Below are 12048 nucleotides of genomic sequence, written 5' to 3'. Positions count from 1 at the left end.
ACGACTTCATTAAATCAGCTGACTGTCATGTGCGTGGAACACTTCCTGCTTATGCAGCCTGGGTTGCATTCAGTATGTCAGAACGGTGTGCAACGTTGAATTCAACGGAACCGGTACTCGACTGAAAGATCAGTTGAAAAACGTTGTAATTATGGTCACCCAGAGGGCAGTTACCATATGGTTCTTATTATACCTCAGTGTGTTAGTGTACCATATGTACACCATAGGGCTCCCGAGTGGTGTTGTGTTGTGGTGTTGTGGTTAAAGGCACTGCATCTCAATGCTAGAAACGTCACTACAGACCCTGGTTTGATCCTTGGCTGTATCACCACCGGCCGTGATCGGGAGTCCCACAGAGCACAACTGGCCCAGCGTCTTCCAGGTTAGGGCAGGGTTTGACTGGGATAGGCCTTCATTGTAAAGTAAGAATGTGTTCTTAACTGACTTGACTAGTTAAATAAAGGTTTAATAAAACCTTTATTTATCTCAGGCTGTTAACTTCTTATGGCTGGGGGCAGTGTTGAGTAGCTTGGATGAATAAGGTGCCCAGAGTAAACTGCCTGCTACTCAGGCCCAGTTGCTAATATGTGCATATCATTAGTCGATTTGGATAGAAACACTCTGGAGTTTCTAAAACTGTTTGAATGATGTCTGTGAGTATAACAGAACTCATATGGCAAGCAAAAACTTGACAAAAAAATCTGAAGTTTGGGAAATCTGAGGTTTGAAGTTTTTCAAATCTTTGCCTATTGAATATACAGTGTCTATGGGGTCAAATTGCCCTTCCTAAGGCTTACACTAGATGTCATCAATCTTTAGAACCTTGTTTGATGCTTCTACTGTGAAGGAGGGGGGAATGGGAGCTGAATGAGTCAGTGGTCTGGCAGAGTGGCATGAGCTGGTCACGCTGCTAAATGGGATATATAAGGAGGGGGAATGGGAGCTGAATGAGTCAGTGGTCTGGCAGAGTGGCATGAGCTGGTCACGCGCGGTCATGTAAGAGTTAGCTTTCGTTCCATTGCATTTCTGAAGACAAAGGAATTGTCCAGCTGGAACATTATTGAAGATTTATGTTAAAAACATCCTAAAGATTGATTCTATACTTCGTTTGACATGTTTCTACGAACTGTAATGAAACTTTTTGACTTTTCGTCTGGCCTGCGCGTCATGAATTTGGATTACTGGGCTAAACGCCCGAACAAAAAGGATAAATTTGGACAATAATGAGGGACTTTATCGAACAAATCAAACATTTATTGTGGAACTGGGATTCCTGGAAGTGCATTCTGATGACGATCATCAAAGGTAAGTGAATATTTATAATGTTATTTCTAACTTCTGTTGACTCCACAACATGGGGAATATCTGTATGGCTTGATTTGTTGTCTGAGCGCTGTACTCAGATTATTGCATGGTGTGCTTTTTCGGTAAAGCTTTTTTGAAATCTGACACAGCGGTTGCATTAAGGAGAAGTGTATCTATAATTCCATGCATAATAGTTGTATCTTTTATCAATGTTTATTATGAGTATTTCTGTAAATTGATGTGGCTCTCTGCAAAATTACCAGATGTTTTGGAACTACTGAACATAACGCGCCAATGAAAACTCAGATTTTTGCATATAAATATGAACTGCATCGAACAAAACATACATGTATTGTACAACATTAAGTCCTATGAGTGTCATCTGATGAAGATCATCAAAGGTTAGTGATTAATTTTTATCTCTATTTCTGCTTTTTGTGACTCCTCTCTTTGGCTGCGTTTTTCTGTGACTAGGTGCAGATCTAACATAATCGTTTGGTGTGCTTTCATCGCAAAGCCATTTTGAAAATCGGACACTGTGGTGGGATTGACAACAATTTTATCTTTAAAATGGTGTAAAACACATCTATGTTTGAGGAATTTCTAATTATGAGATTTCTATTGTTTTGAATTTGGCGCCCTGCACTTTCACTGGCTGTTGTCATATCGATCCCGTTAGCGGGATTCAAGCCGTTCAAGAACTGTGCGCACTGTTTTGGGAAACGTGTCGTTAACTTCTTGGCGCACCCATCCCGTTAGTGGGATCATTTACGTCAACATCCGATGATATTGCAGAGCGCCAAATTCAAATTAAATTACTACAAATATTTAATTTTCATGAAATCACAAGTGCAATATAGCAAAACACAGCTTAGCTTGTTGTTAATCCACCTGGCATGTCAGATTTTAAAAACGCTTTACAGCTAAAGCAAACCAAGCATTTATGTAAGGACATCTCTCTCAGCAGACAAAAAAATACAAACAGCTACCAGCAAACTAGCAAATTGGTCACGAAAGTCAGAAAAGCAATCAAATGAATTGCTTACCTTTGATGATCTTCGGATGTTTGCACTCACGAGACTCCCAGTTACACAATAAATGTTCCTTTTATTCCATAAAGATTATTTTTATATCCAAAATACCTCCATTTGGTTGGCGCGTTGTGTTCAGTAATCCACAGGCTCGAGCGGTCATGACGGGGCAGACGAAAATTCCAAATAGTATTCATAAAGTTTGTAGAAACATGTCAAACGGTTTTTATAATCAATCCTCAGGTTGTTTTTACAATAAATAATCAATCATATTTCAACCGGACCGTAGCTTTTTCAATTGGAGAGAGAGAAAATGTCCGCTCCAAGTTGTTGGCGCATGCAAAACTCTGCTGGCACCCAGCCATCACTGACACGATGTGATCGTTCTTGCTCATTTTTCAGAATAAAAGGCTGAAACTATGTCTAAAGACTGTTCACACCACGTGGAAGCCATAGGGAGAGGAATCTGGTTGATATTCCTTTAAATGGAGGGAAGGCATGCAATGGAACAGGGACCTTTCAAAATAAGAGGCACTTCCTAGTTGGATTTTCCTAGTTGGATTTTCACTCAACAGTGTAGGGGGCAGTAAACCGTCACGCAACGTTGCAAACGTTGCTGCGATTGGAACGCACCCCTGCCCTGCCCTAGAGCAAAAACACGTACAAATGCAACATCAAGCTTCTTTTTTTTTTGCCAAGCAATAACACTAATAATTGCAGTAGGCAAAGAAGGAAATAGCCCAAAATAGCTAGATTATTTTGCAATTGATTTACCACCACAATATTTGAGATTTTATCAAATTAGATAAGAATCTGTGAGATTATATAATCATTATGTTAGGATTAGCCTTTGATTCCTAGCAACGAAGACCTATTGATTGTAGGCCTATCAATTGTCTCTCTGTGATGATCTGATAAAGTAATTGAAAGGCTATTTATTATAGACCCCTCATTAGGCCTAATCTCAGAATATTGTTGAATAATATGGGATTTTTAAAGTAAACCGGGCGCTTTGTTGTCCGAGAAACCTGCGGTGCTCTCCTTGGTCCTGAAACGAGGACCTGAGTGGACCGTCAGAGCGGGTCACATTAATGCTGATGTGAGTGACAGCTAGCATGCGCATATTTCCGGCCTTCGTTTTCGTTGCTGTCAGTCATCGATATGGTCAATATGTAGGTGGCCCCTAGACCTAGTCAAATATGGTGGTCTTATAGTATAAATAAGTAGGCCATTAGACATTTCCACGTGTGTCTAATCTTGAGGAGGAATTAGCATATAGGGCTAAAATGAATGTTTTTTTTATATGCCACCATGAATAGGCTACACAAAGTAACCAACATAATGCTTCCATGAGCAACATTAATAGTATGTCATTCTTTAGTCTACACAGCTGATGTTACTTTTAGCCTATAAACACACCGGTAACTATTTTCAGTCTTTTATCATTCTTCTGAGTTTGTTCATAACAGCAGTGTTGGCGGAGGAATACCACTGCATCCGCAATTGCTGCGCCTCCCGCAATGAAAAGGACTGAAGGGGAAAATAAAATAAAACGCACACGTTAGTGTCTAATTAGACAATGGAAGATAATTGAAAAATGTTTAAAAAAATAAATCTAGCCTTTTTATGAATAGCGTAAGCATACAATAACATAACTGTTTAAATGTGAGGAGGGACGGTTTGAGGTTTCTCTGTTTCGTCTGTTGTGAGACTAGGGGTGTAGCCTAGTGTGAGGCGCAGACGCAAGGGATGTGCCCTACTTTCCGACGCGAATGCATCATTGCTGTTCCACAGCGTTCCATGGTTAGGGCCATCTTTGGTCGTTCTTGCCGGTGACAGTGTGTGGACCATATTCCACTTACAAATTACAACTGATTATAAATAATTACTAACTTAAAAAGGTATCTAACCAACATACACTTGCTAAAAAGAAACGGGGACAAATTGCGTCCGTTCTTCCACTTGGTTTCCTTTCCTGCCAATTCCCTGAAATTTCACTAGGCAAAAGAGGGCGAGACAGGAGAGGCGGTGATACAACATGGATGAGGAATATGATGTGATCGTTTTGGGCACCGGACTCACGGTAAGTAGTCTAATCAATTGTATTTGTGATATAGCATACTCAACTTTACATTTATGAAGTTTGCCTATGTTTCCTTATTCATCCAATAATGCAATTGATAGGAGCATCTGCATCTCTGGTTGACTTTAGGAAAATGTGATGGTAAATAGCCTATCTGCCACAAAGCTAATAAGATATATTTGAATAATGGATACAAGTAGGCAACAATTTATTTGGATACATTTGTGTTGTCAATGCATTGTTCATTCGTTGTGCAGCATCTTTAGGCGTAGCCCCAGAGTGATGGTGTAGTGGCCTTCATTGAACAGCATTTGCGCAGGTCTGAGAATGGTTTTAAATAAATAGAACCTCTCCCTAGTACTGTATAATGTTTCGTAGACCCGCCTCAGTCATCACACCCTGTTCCATATTCGAGGCACATGTGTACAGAGTTTACAATAAGACAAAGCCAACATTTTACGAGTACGATGGATATACATAAAATGAATATTTTTTGAGTGCAGACAGTTAATGATTTAGCCTGGATATGAACAATATCCACTACACTCATTTCATTTGGGGTGGCAGATGCAAAGAGAAAAAGCATGTATTTTCTTTATTTATACTACAATTGTTCGTTTTTTTATGAATAGTATTATTTGTATTATTCGTACAGTATTATTGTTATGGCTCAGACATCGCCTCGCGCTTGCGTACATCTTGTCCCTCCCTCTTACACCCCCCCCTCTCTCTATCTCTCCCTCCTGATACACACACACACTTGCTTTTTTAAGACTGATTCATATTTTGCCTTTCATTTCGTTTTAGGAATGCATCCTCTCTGGGATCATGTCTGTGAATGGAAAGAAAGTTCTGCACATGGACAGGAACCCCTACTATGGAGGTGAAAGCTCCTCCATCACCCCTCTTGAAGAGGTAAGGGCGTAGAACATTGTGGATCTAATGGTCATCATTTTGTGTCAATATCCACTCAAATATTCAATCATATTTAATATATTCCAACGTTCCACCCAGCCCTCCATGGTTTAACTCAGATATGTTATTATCCTGTATTTTCCTTTCACTGCCCCAGGTTAATGGTTTGGTATTTGTAAGAGTATTTATTGATGTTTTCACCCGTGCATATATTTCCCTTCCACAGCTGTATAAGCGGTTTGAGCTGCCTGACAGCCCTCCAGAGTCTATGGGTCGTGGAAGAGACTGGAACGTGGACCTCATCCCCAAATTTCTTATGGCCAATGGTCAGTTGTGGGATTTGTTTGTTTGCAAATGAGAGATACAAAAAAGCCTATAAGATTAATGAATATTCCTGTTACCAGTCGATACATACAGAACCAATCGGTACACCAATAGCATCAATCATAAATCATGTTGCTCAGTTACTCAACTTATTCATGTATGCAGACCATCACCACATAATGAGTATAAGTAGGAAGCAGAATTTACCCAAGAAAAAATGTAAATCACCATTATGATACCAATAAAGCAAAATATGGCATGGCTGTTGATGAAACATGGAGATACCTTACAAAGTTATAAAATGAAAACCATCCTTTTTGTCTGAAAATCCAATAAAACAGGTCAGCTTGTGAAAATGCTGCTATACACAGAAGTGACACGATACCTGGACTTCAAAGTAGTGGAGGGTAGTTTTGTGTACAAGGGAGGAAAGATCTACAAGGTTCCTTCAACTGAGACTGAGGCTCTAGCTTCAAGTAAGTTTGAATATACAGTAAACTGTACTTTATATTGTGTTGTGAGTTTGCTATGTATACCATCAAAGATTACATTTATTTACATTTTCCTACTATATATACAGTATAGTGTTGTATATGAGGCAGAGCTTTCACTTTTGTTTTTGTCATGTGTCCTCCAGATCTTATGGGTATGTTTGAGAAGAGAAGGTTCCGGAAATTCCTTGTGTTTGTGGCCAACTTTGACGAGAACGACCCTAAGACCTTCGAGGGCGTCGACCCCAAAGTCACCACCATGAGAGATGTGTACAAGAAGTTTGACCTGGGTCAGGATGTCATCGACTTCACTGGCCACGCCCTGGCCCTCTACAGGACAGACGAGTAAGAGCACTTAGATTGATTACCAATCGCTAATGAGATTTAACCTGGGCCAGGGTCTATCAGGAAGTAAACTGAAATTCCAAATGAATGCTTTGAAAAGCACACCCTGACTCCTATTGATCATGTGTCTCCCTTTCTCCAGCTACCTTGATGTGCCCTGTTTGGAGACCATCAATCGTATCAAGCTGTACAGTGAATCCCTGGCCCGATATGGGAAAAGCCCCTACCTGTACCCCCTCTATGGCCTGGGGGAGCTGCCTCAAGGATTTGCCAGGTCTGTGTGTTACATTTGTAATTCCTAAATCTCTATGTCCTTTCTTTAGTCAGACAAAGCTGTTCATATAGAATTCTGATCTTAAGTCACTCTGGATAAGGATAAAATAGTCTGCTAAAGCTAACTGACTCAATTGTAAATGTAAAATGTATTCAATAGTGTATTAGCATATTTATCATAACGTATAATTCATAGTCTCTCTCTCATACATTGTTAGATTGAGTGCAATTTATGGAGGAACCTACATGCTCAACAAACCAGTGGAGGAGATAGTGATGGAGGATGGCCATGTGGTGGGAGTGAAGTCTGAGGGAGAGGTAAATTCACCATCTAATCACTTCTATAAAATCACAATGTACTCTATCTAATCACTTCTATAAAACCACAATCTAATCACTTCTATAAAATCACAATGTAATCTATCTAATCAGTTCTATAAAACCACAATCTAATCACTTCTATAAAATCACAATCTATCTATAAAAAGCACGCTAAACTATCAATAAAATCACAATCTAATAGGTCTATAAGATCTAATCTCTTTACCTTATATTAAAGTAGTCAAGACTGCTGATAATCCACTGAAGAAAAGGGAACAATACCTGCACATATACAATTGGTAGAAGAGAGAAAATACAGTATGTTAGATTGACATTGTTGTCTTCTATATTGTCCTTCCCTTGTTAGGTGGCTCGGTGCAAACAGCTGATCTGTGACCCCAGCTACATCCAGGACCGTGTGCGTAAGGCAGGTCAGGTGATCAGGGTCATCTGTATCCTCAGCCACCCGATCAAGGACACCAACGACGCCAACTCCTGTCAGATTATCATCCCCCAGAACCAGGTCAACCGCAAGTCAGGTGAGGGGTGGACCAAATACAGGTTTACTAAGATGGGATGTTTCTGACTTCCTGTTGTCAGATGTTCTCTCTACCAGTAAGTTTACCTCACATAAAGTACAATAGCAGTGTTGTTGGAGAGTGAAAATTTCTGGAATAGTCCAGAAAAGTACAATTGTAAAATCTCAATCGAATACACAATTAGGTATCAGAAAAGCAAAGTGACAGCCACAGAACATATTTGTCAGGCATATTTTATACTTAAGCAATAAGGCACGAGGGGTGTGGTATATGGCCAATATACCATGGCTAAGGGCTGTTCTTATGCACAGAGTAATGCTGAGTGCCCGGACACACTCTTTTCCAAATCCCTAAACTGATCGAACTTGTGTTCTGTCCTCCAGACATCTACGTGTGTATGATCTCCTATGCCCACAATGTGGCGGCCCAGGGGAAGTACATTGCCATTGTCAGCACCACTGTGGAGACCAACGAGCCTGAGGCTGAGATAGAGCCTGCTCTGGAGCTGCTGGAACCCATTGACCAGAAGTGTGTCTTTACTCCCTCTTCTCTACTACCTCTTCCTCCCCTTTACTACTCTCTTCTCCCTCCTCTCTAGTCCGCCTTCCTCCGCTCTGCTCCCTCCTGTCTTTACCCTCTTCCTTCTGTCTTCTCCTCCTCTCTACTCCCTCCTCTCCTCCATTCCTCTTCTTCCTCCCACTTCTCTGATTGTCTTGGTCCTCTGTAGTTCAGTTGGTAGAGCATATGGTGCGTGCAACACCAGGAAAGTGGGTTCAATTCCCAGGACCACCCAAACATAACATTTATGCATACATGACTGTAAGTCGCTTTGGATAAAAGCGTCTGCTAAATGGCATGTATTATAATTTACATTTTAGTAATTTAGTAGATGCTATTATCCAGAGCGACTTACATATTATGTATTTAAATATATATTATACTGTATATCTCGTGTTGTTTCATCCCTGTCCAAAACTCAGCTTGTACGATGTGTGCTATCACAAATGAATAAAATGAATAGCAGTAAGGAGGCTTTTGTAAGTCAATAACTGACCTCTTCCCTCTTTATCTGTAGGTTTGTATCCCTCAGTGACCTCTATGAGCCCACAGACGACGGTACTGAGAGTCAGGTGAGTCAAACACATCTGGATATACCTCCTATATTGCTAAAACACCACCTTTCTGAGACATGTTTTAGGTCAAGGCAGTTGAGTGAAAAAAAATTGGTGTGATTTTATGTCTCGTTCAGATATTTGCCTCATCGGCCTACGACGCCACCACTCACTTCGAGACCACCTGCAACGACATCAAGGACATCTACAAGCGTATGACCGGAAGCGACTTTGACTTTGAGAACATGAAACGCAAACAGAACGATGTGTTTGGGGAGGATGAGCAATGAGGAGGGAGGGGCATCAGGGAGAGGGCGGGGCAGAGAAGGGAGTGAAGAGGGGGTTAATGGAAGAAGGCAGAACATATGGATGAGGTGGTAGAGGGCAGGGTAAAGAGTACAAAGGGTAACAAGTTAGATCATTTACAGATTGTAGGTGCAGGGTACTGGGTAGGGTACCTTATATGGGAGATGGTGGGAGTGTTCAGGGGAGTTCTAGAAGGTTCTAGAGTAGACAGCGAGGTTCTGCCTTCCGGTTGTCCACCTTTTTTCCCCCTCCTGAGGTCTCCGTACTCAAACATAATTAAAACACACACACACACACACACACACACACAGCACATTGTTCCAAGACTCACATTCCCTATTTCTATCTCTCACTGAAAGGCAAGGTTGATATGGTCTCTCATTCCATTTTAAACTACGTCTAAACTATGATCATTAGAGGTAGACCGATTCATTGTAATTGCAATTTCAAAAGCCTTTTCACTTTTCGACATGCATGAATACACAGTAGTATTGCACATAGAACATGATGATGCGGCAGCGTTCTGAAGGTTGGGCCATTCTCACACTGATCATTCCCTCCTGTCAACCCTGCTTTCACCCTGTTCTCTTCCTACTATTTAACCTGTTACTTATTTACATAGACAACTGCTCTTTTTTCGGCAAATCTCTCGCTCAGTCAGACAAAATGTTTTAAAATGAAAAGTTATAATATCAATAGGCCGTTCTGTCAAACTGATAGTGCTCACTTTGCAGTGCTGCTGTGTTCTCTGTGCTAGTAGTTAAGCTAACCGGTGGCTAACTGTTCTGTTGTCCCTAAAACCACGTTTTATTTCTCTGTTTGTTGTGTGATGTCAAGGTTACGATTTGAATGGTTTCCGTTCTTTATTTTTTAAATGTTTTAGAGTTTTTATTTCAACATTTGGTGCGCATTTTCACTTGCTGAAGTTATGAAGTTGACTGAATTTGAAATAGAAACATGGACTGTAATACTCTGAAGTGGACTTTGAGGTCAAACTGAAAAGGGAATGTGTTGTGTATAAGAGTGAGACGGTTACAGGGAGGGTCTGTCTGGAGGCTAGGCATGTTGGTGAGGTTACATGAATACATTTTTCAGGAAATGAGAAAGTCTAAACAGTGTCCTTGGGATGACCGAACTGATGTCACCTCATTGAAGTTGAAAATGGTTAAGGTAAGGGTCAAGGTTAGGGTTAGGTAAGGGTTATGGTTAAGGTTAGGTTTAGGGTAGGGACATCCCAAGGATAGCACTGAGTTGTACTCAAATAGGAAATCAGATCACTACATGTTGAGATATGATGAAGCAAGGTGATAAAAAATGAATGGAGTTAGGGACTGTCGCAGATTTGAGATCAGGAAAGTATTGCTTTTGTGTAAATGAAGGAAGACTGAACTCTCGGCTTGTAGTGAAAGGAAGCTCCAGATCATTGTTGTGGTCTAACTAACCCTTGTTGTGTATGTCACACAGAGAGACAAATTCCCTTTGGACTCCTGCTAGGCAACCTTACAGTAGCAAGTGGAGGGAAACGCGGACACTCCCAAAATGTAAAACACTTAACAGAATGCACCATTACAAAAGGTTCTGAGGCCTCGATATGAAGTGCCTCCCCAGAGTATGAACCAATTGCTTTTACTTGGTTTTAGCCTTAAATTTGGGGTCTTATCCAATATGTTTGGGTTCTCAAATAATTTCAGTATATTTAAAAACAATGTTATCTGCCGACCATTCCTCTGCTTATTGATGTCAGTTGGTTGACTTGATGCTGCAAATGTGTGGTGTCTTTCATGACTGCTAACTGTGAACATTGTATTTCCACTAACTACCACCACAGTCTAATATAACAGCGATAGAATCTCAGAAATTCTAGTCATTCTATTTCTATGTTCTAGTAAATCCTGGGGTTCTGTGGACTTGGCTGGGCCCTAATGTGAATCTCCTCCATTGTAGAAACCCTTAACCTCCATTCCGTCTTACCCTTTGAGGTTAGCTGTGTTCTCTTCATCTATATGTTTCCAGGCATGACATTGTTTTGAGATGTGGATCTGCAGCTTGGTTAGTTATTTACAGTACATATCAATTGTGGGCAGCAATGCTGAGATAGATGCCACAACATTTCCCTTCAAATTCGATTACAGTAACATGGATGACGTTAGTGGGAATTATTGCCGATCCCTTCATGTAGTCCATCATATCTCTAAACGCCTCAGTTTGTACGTATTTGGGGTGGCTCTGTGTGTCTTAGTACAATGCTAATTTATTTGATTTCACTGACGTTATGGTGTTGGAAGGTAATGCTGAATATGCTTCTCTAATATTAGTTTGTTATATTATCATAACTGATCTCAAAGTGATGCATATGTCGACTTCATTGTTTTAGTTTTGTTGTATCATGTTTGACCTGATTTACTGGTTATTACAGTTTTACATGGGTTAAACATTAACAGGTCTTATAACAGGTTGTGATGAAGGACAGTGGGACGATAGCAACAGTCTGGTCCTCCATCATAGGGTTCAATTAAGCTTTCAACCCTTCAGTCCAGTCATCTTTTAGACTCATTTCTACAGTTTCAGACTGTGCAGTTTTCACATTGTGTGAATTTCATACTGGAATTATGTTACCTTGGTGAATTGTGTTGAGCTTACTCTGCAAGCGTAGCTAGTTATATTTGGGCATTTTTCCCCTTCCTCGACACCAGATGCTGTCTTCTCTTTATTTATTTAAATGAAAGCCTAAAATGTGGTTTGATGTATTCATTTAAGAGTTTTGGCCTTTGACTAATATTATTGATGACATCCCTTGAAATTGCCGAAAACATAGGGCAGACGGAGAAGTAAACAACTTACAGTCCTTTGTTTGATCACTAGTATGTGAACAATGTCTTGTGTAACAAATAAAATGAATTAAACTATGAACAAAAGCATAGAAAAAAAAATTAAAAGCACATGGCAAACCTGAAAAGTCAAATCCATAGTGTCTGAGAGTCAATGTGTTTTAACAGAACTAAA

The 12048-nt window shown here is 40.3% G+C and overlaps 1 protein-coding gene across 1 annotated transcript; it reads left to right on the top strand.

The window, feature by feature from the left end:
- Positions 1-4112: 4112 nt before the first annotated feature.
- Positions 4113-12007, top strand: LOC135504061 (rab GDP dissociation inhibitor alpha-like). Its single transcript, XM_064922328.1, has 11 exons — positions 4113-4419; positions 5227-5334; positions 5561-5660; positions 6000-6134; positions 6296-6494; positions 6637-6768; positions 6986-7085; positions 7456-7627; positions 8011-8155; positions 8703-8757; positions 8877-12007. The coding sequence occupies exons 1-11, from the start codon at positions 4375-4377 to the stop codon at positions 9027-9029; spliced, it is 1344 nt and encodes a 447-aa protein (XP_064778400.1). The 5' UTR covers positions 4113-4374; the 3' UTR covers positions 9030-12007.
- The last annotated feature ends 41 nt before the right edge of the window (positions 12008-12048 follow it).

The sequence above is a fragment of the Oncorhynchus masou genome, chromosome 18 (assembly GCF_036934945.1).
Source record: "Oncorhynchus masou masou isolate Uvic2021 chromosome 18, UVic_Omas_1.1, whole genome shotgun sequence".
Lineage (NCBI taxonomy): Eukaryota > Metazoa > Chordata > Actinopteri > Salmoniformes > Salmonidae > Oncorhynchus > Oncorhynchus masou.
This window is presented reverse-complemented; position numbering and strand designations above follow the sequence as displayed.